The following is a 6582-nucleotide window of genomic DNA, read 5'->3' as shown; positions in this document are numbered from 1 at the left end:
TTAAATGCAATATTCATATTAATTTCTATGAATAACTTGCATAAATAAACAGAAAAGATATCAGGAATCCTCTGGATACAATATTTTATCCACTAGGCAAATCCCTAACAAAAACAATTGCAATGTTGGTGTATTTACATTAGTCAGATTTTCTTGTTTATTAACCAAACAGATCCCAAATTATTTTTTTGTTTTAAATACACTTGTATTGGGAAATACATTATTAAAACTATGTTATATTTTCACATACTAATGAAAGTGTAGCATAAAGAAAGGACAAGAGAATTTTTTGGACAAATTATTAAAATCATACTTTTTTCATTAAAAGCATACAAATATTATTAGCAAACTATGACATTTGGTAAATAGTTTTGCAAAGCAACCATAACTTACTTGTGATTTGCCACTCGAGTTGCTAGGTCCACATCACCTATGAAGTTTACTGTATAGTGTCATTAGTCATGACACAAGTTTGACTTAGAACACTCATGCACAGTAATAACGAAGTAAGTAAGCAATTATATTTCACAGATAACACATCACAGTCACAAAAATATAGTATACATGAGACATTTTTGTATGAAGAAATTACTTTTAAAAATGTGTTTAATGTCCAAAGTATGCAAAAAAAAACTATAAATAGAAGCTTATGGTAACCTTGTGATATAACAGATATTTCCAGTCACCGAGGAGTAATCTGCAATCTGCTCAGCCTTATATGTGGGCATATGTTTAATTACACAGCTGACTACAGGATATTTGAAGATATATTGGCTGAGATTGCAGAGTACTTTTCTAGTTTATGCATTTTACTAACAATTAATATATTTTTTTGTGAATTTACTTGTATTTATTGCTCAACTTAGTACATTTCTAAAAATAAGATACACCTACATACTTAACAGGTAAGTCTGTGAAATAAAATTCTAACTGCACAATTGATTACATCAATGCTGTCCAATGTAAATCACTGAATAGCCACAGGAATGGCTACAATATCTTTTTAGCCCCACATTCTAATTTTAGTAGAAAACACCATACCCACAACACAGGTAATTGTACCTTGTGTTTATTTGCTTAAGAAATATCTACCATCATTCAGTGCAAAACTTTGCAGTCTTTCTATTGCACCAAAGTTTGGAATTGTGGTATAAATTTAGCAGACACAGCACATCTTAGTGCAGCTTCTAGGTTTTGGCCAACAGTTGCAAACAATACTTTGACTTCAGGGATACGGAAAATATTGGCTCTCACAAGAGGCACCAGATCCACCCCTGCCCTCTGACTAGATTGGGCTTGGACACTGATTGCCCTCGTCATAAAATGGCATGTTGAAGCTTCTCATTATTGGTTGAACTGTTTTCTTTAGACAGACTGCAGTGGTTACTTGGATTGGTCATGCTGACCACAAGGATAGCTCCAATCTCCATACAATATTTTGGATGTTTCTATGGTGCTGAAGTCCGGCATTTTCACCCATGTCACACCATTTTTGCTGATAGCCAGTAAGCGGTAATCAAGGAAGTACAGCACACACAATCATCAAAAAGCACTTGCACGCTCTGCTTTTCTTTTTACCAACAAATGCATAAAAAAATGTTAAAGTAGATGTGCAAATACTGTAAGAGTATTGAGATCACATGCCCAACAACTGTGTCTATTAGTAGTTTATTTACTAATCAAAAGTGGAATTAGCCACATCTGTGTTTCCAATCAGGTGGCTAATAGCTAAAGCAATGGACAACACTGGATTACGCAATGGTTCTGTTTGAATCACATGATTTAATCAGAGGCCTCTTACTTAAATTGATAAAGAACCATTGTTCTCCACTGCATATTTAGTTTGAAAGTATGACAATCAAATTAAATTATACTGTAAACCATTACTAAGTAATGCATTCCAAAACAGCCGCACATCACAAGGTTCAGACAACAAAGTCTTGCATTTATATAGCACCCTTCACGGCCTCAGGACGTCCAAAGCCCTTTAGAGCCAATGCAGTACTTATTGAAATATAGTCTCTGTTGTAATGTGAGAAATGCGACAGCCAATTTGCGCACAGCAAGATCCCACAAAGTGCAATGCGATAACGATCTGTTATTATTCATGTACATTTTGTGAAAACGTACCATTATTTTAAAAAATGTTGGAAGTTTAGGTGGGTTCTTGCAGCAGTGCTCGTGTGTTGGAAATTGACATGTGATTTCACCATCAGAGATGATCCCCTCATGGCATTTCAGACACGCGTGATTCTGTAATTCCAGTAATGATCACACGGACGCACTTTATCCGGCGTCACCAGACATCGTGACACAAGGAAATGATTGGTGCCGATCCAAATTAGGAATAGTGTTTTGGGGATTGCTTGGTTGCGTACTTATTAAAACAAAAATCGAATATAGATAATATGATAGAAGTATAAAATTGACAGCAAATAGCCCTAGTGCGTTGCATCGGCCAAAGCGCTGCATCAGATGTTAATAGGAATTGCGGTTTCATTTATACAAACACTGGTCGTATTTCAATTGGAAATATAGCGGGGGCGATCAATTATAGCCCAACAAATGGGGCGGAGGCGAGAAGGAAATCAAATGCAATCGGTGCACGTAACGGCGTTCTAGCTTCTTTATAACACGTGGGAAATGAGTTACAATCACGGCTCCTGAAGACTGCAGCAGTGGCAACCTCCCATTAAAAACTGACTGCTACAGAAACAGGCTATTCAGGCCAACAGGTCGATGCTTCAGCCCAGTCTCCTCGCACCTGCTTTCAGAGAAGCGAGGGGATAGATAGTAACATTAATTAATGTAAAATAGAAACTCAGGATTTTTTTTAAAGGGGAAAAAAGTCGAAGTTATCTAACCATTTGGGAGTACGTGCAGACTCGAGGGGGCAAACAAAGCACATGTATCAATTCTAATGTTATTTATTGACGCGAAGTGGAAAACGCAAATCCGGCACAATATGATCTAACTGCTGGCTCTACAGGAAGAGAAAATACCCTCGTGATTACATAAACATGAAACCAAACCCAGCTAGGCCAGGTTGAATAGACTGGTGGTTGAGATACATTAAAATTAAAACGAATGGGACGGTAATCACCATTATTGGCAGGCTTCACGGTCATGTGAAAAGCTCAAGCCAAACAATTGAAAAAAACATTTAAAATAATTAAAAGGATGCTAAGTGTACATTGATTTTATTAATCGCAAGGCATTACAATTTTATTTTTTTGCAACTATCACAAAAGTACAAACATATAAATTACCGATTTTAAGTATTAAAAGCATTACATAGGTGAAATTTGGCAAGAGTCCGGCCGTTTTTAAACTCAACACTTCCAGCATCTGCTGTCCGATTCGGTAACGTGTAAGAAGGAAATTTACTGGAAATAACAACATCTTGCATTTTAATTATTCTGAAAGCAGAGTAGAAAACAACCGGTTAAAAAATTAAGTTGCATTTTACATCCATATCCCAACTTCAGCGATGTCCAAAAAAGGCATAAATTGCCAGTTCGCTCGTTAACATTTCGCTCTCCAGTCACTTGGATAAACAGAGAGGGGAAAAGGTTCTGCAAAGAGCTTTCATCCACAACTTGCAAAAATCCAAGCACAAAATGACATCTCACATCAGAACTTATTCCTGGTTTGCACGAGTCAAAGCATAAAAGGTTCCCTTTTGAAAATAGACTTTTTTTTTAAACAAAATACAACTTAAAAAAACTTCATTATGAAGCACAGTACTTTTGTTTGGGGGGCGTGTGGGCCGGTGAACATGCTGATCAATGGGCCGAATCCGAGTCGCTGGAATCCAGGCTGTACCTCAGCTTTGAGTTGCTTAAACTTGACTTGTGAACTCGGGAGTTCTGCGCGCTCCTTCGGAGACACTCCAGCGACTGCAGAAAGGATTTCTTAGCTTTCTCCTCCTCCAGGGCTGACACCCCTTCCTCTTCCACCTCCTGGATTTCATCAAAGGTGACGGGCTGGGTCTTAAACCTGGCCTCCCGGGGTCTCCTCTGCTTCAGTTTGGTTTTTTGCAACTGGCGACGCAGCGACTGCGGGAATTCCTCTGTTATTCCGGCGTAGCTGGGCATCACCGCCTGGTAGCTGGTGCAGATGCCCACCACCTCGCCCTGCTTGCCCGCTGCCATCGCGCTGCCTTCTGACCGTTTCTAAACAACAACCGCACTCTCCAAGTTGACGCAACTTTGAGTCGCTGGTTACTGGAGAGGCAATTTATATATTCAACTCCTGCCCACGTGTGCGCAGGCTCCGATGACACTAGTTGCCATTTAAAGCAATCCTGCTTTTTTGGGGGGGCTGACGTACATGAAATAAAAATTATTTCATTAATGGTGTGCTACTTTATCACCGGTAGGAGTAAGTTCCGGCTGCAGCTCCCGCTGGCCATCAGCATGGAATTACTGCAATGCCGGGGTTTACTACACTTACAGAGCACAGCGTTTGCAAAGACGAATTTGCAACCTTGATGTGTCGCCCATCAGTTTTAATCTACATTCAATAAATCGGTGTATCTCATGTGGAAATGACTTTATTTTCTATTAGTGGCGCACGTTGCATGGCTGTAACGTGGGAAAGAGCTGAAATAATGGCAACAGCAAGAGTCGTACCAAGCTCAAACAACATCAGAACACGCTGGAAATACTCAACAGGTCAGGCAGCATCTGTGAAGAGAAAAACAGAGTTCACATTTCAGGTCAATGACCTTTCATTAATTATTTGTTTTGGATTTCCAGCATCCGCAGTATTTTGTTTTTGTATCAAGCTCAAGGTGCATTACTGGCTGGGAGCACACCAGACTGTGTTATGTACATTCAGATTATGGTTTCCTGTGCGTTTACCGCTAGGGGATGTCGTGGCTGAAAAGAATGGGCGGTGAATTCCCCTGATTGAATTGCATGGCTTGAGCTGAAGTCGGATATGATTTGAACATCACTGGTAAACGGAATGATTTCACTGCAGGGGAATGTTTAATTGTGTACCAGCAGATCTCTCCAAACACTGCTCACTGCAGGTCAGAGAGTTTGCTGTTTTATAATAACAGGAGCATTTTTCCATTTGAAAATATATATTATTTTGCTGTGAAAGTTCTAATGTGTGTAACCCAGTTGTCCCTCGAAGGTCACAAGTATAATTGCCGTGCCTGCCTGAGTTAGAGACTACATTTTCTTACGCTAATCCTCAGGTCAACCTGAAGTGCTGATTTTCAGTTCCCTCATGCCCATAGGACAGTGCAGCTGGAGCATAATAGTGTAAATTTGGATTTATGTAAAATAAACTCTTGCCAGTTTTGTTGAACCGGAGCATATTCCATTTTATTTATGTTAAATCTAGGAGTAGGAGTATTGCAACCACGTGGTGAGGGGTTTGGGTCCCCACTGTTCAACTTCCATCTGACCGCAGCAAATGGTTTTGTTATTAGGGTTTTAACCCCTTTATGTTTTACTTGTCAAATAGATAGTGACAGGTTTTCTTGTAGGTTTAAAAACAGAAAATTAATTATTTATTGAGCAATGTGCCTTATCCCAAAATTGTTGCAACTGCACCCACTTACGCATTTACTCACGCACAACACACAAGAGGCAGACAGGAAAAGGGGTAAGTGGATACAATACTGTGCTTCCTTCCAAGTCATTGCCCAGCAATCAGCTGATCCCCTGCATGAGTAAGCTTGGAATGAGCCTGACCGTCACTACCCCAGTGATCAACTTACTCTGCAGATAAACTTTTACTAAGGGAACTTACAAGCATTTGCCAGTAAGCCCTTTTACCAATACCATGGTATTTGTTCTACTTTCAGGTGGCATTTCTGTAAACTTGGCTGCCAGTAGGGTTTGAAAACAACTGATATCCCTGAGGATGGTTATATCTTTGCCGAGTGCCTGGGATACAAAAGAAGCCACTTTTCCTTTTGGTAAAATATTCTGGTATGTGCTCTGTTCTTGAGTTATTGTGGAACACATGCTTACTACTTTCATAGCTTCAAACACTGGCTTGACTGCAGCACCTTTTTTTTTGGATTTGTGTGGACATACCTAGATTTGCCATACTGGAAACACATCAGATATGCCCCTACTGGTTTATCACCTGAGTTCCTTCTTTTCAAAGTTGAAGCCTGATCTGGCTTTCCTTCCCTACTTTCCGTTTCTCTCTTCACCTGCATCCCTTCTATCTCTCCCTAGCCTGTAAGAGTTACTAGATCCAAATTTGAGTTAGGAATTTGTGTATTAACTCATAATTGTCGTCCATTTCTGCTGCTTCTCTTACCCTTTTAACTCTTGTTCTTTAATGTGGGTCCTTATACTAACTGGATGCTATTTTTAAATTCTTCCAGCAACATCACTTCTCTCAAATTTTCATATGAGGGTTCTAGCTTGAAAGATCGTATCCAGTGATCAAAAGTCATATGTTTAATTCTTTCAAATTCAATTTAAGTCTGTGTAGGTCTTTTCCTGGTGTGTCTGAATTTCTGTCTATAGGCTAAAGGTACTAACTCATATGCATTTAGAATTGCAGTTTTAGTTTGTTCATAGTCAGAGGAACTCTCTTATGCTAACA

General features: G+C 39.3%; 1 protein-coding gene across 1 annotated transcript; it reads right to left on the bottom strand.

The window, feature by feature from the left end:
- Positions 1 to 3183: 3183 nt before the first annotated feature.
- c14h11orf96 (chromosome 14 C11orf96 homolog) lies at positions 3184 to 4259 on the bottom strand. The gene has a single exon (XM_068046456.1). It carries the CDS (start codon positions 4152 to 4154, stop codon positions 3786 to 3788), a length of 369 nt encoding a protein of 122 aa, XP_067902557.1. The 5' UTR covers positions 4155 to 4259; the 3' UTR covers positions 3184 to 3785.
- Positions 4260 to 6582: the final 2323 nt, after the last annotated feature.

Source organism: Heterodontus francisci, chromosome 14 (assembly GCF_036365525.1).
Source record: "Heterodontus francisci isolate sHetFra1 chromosome 14, sHetFra1.hap1, whole genome shotgun sequence".
Classification (NCBI taxonomy): domain Eukaryota; kingdom Metazoa; phylum Chordata; class Chondrichthyes; order Heterodontiformes; family Heterodontidae; genus Heterodontus; species Heterodontus francisci.
This window is presented reverse-complemented; position numbering and strand designations above follow the sequence as displayed.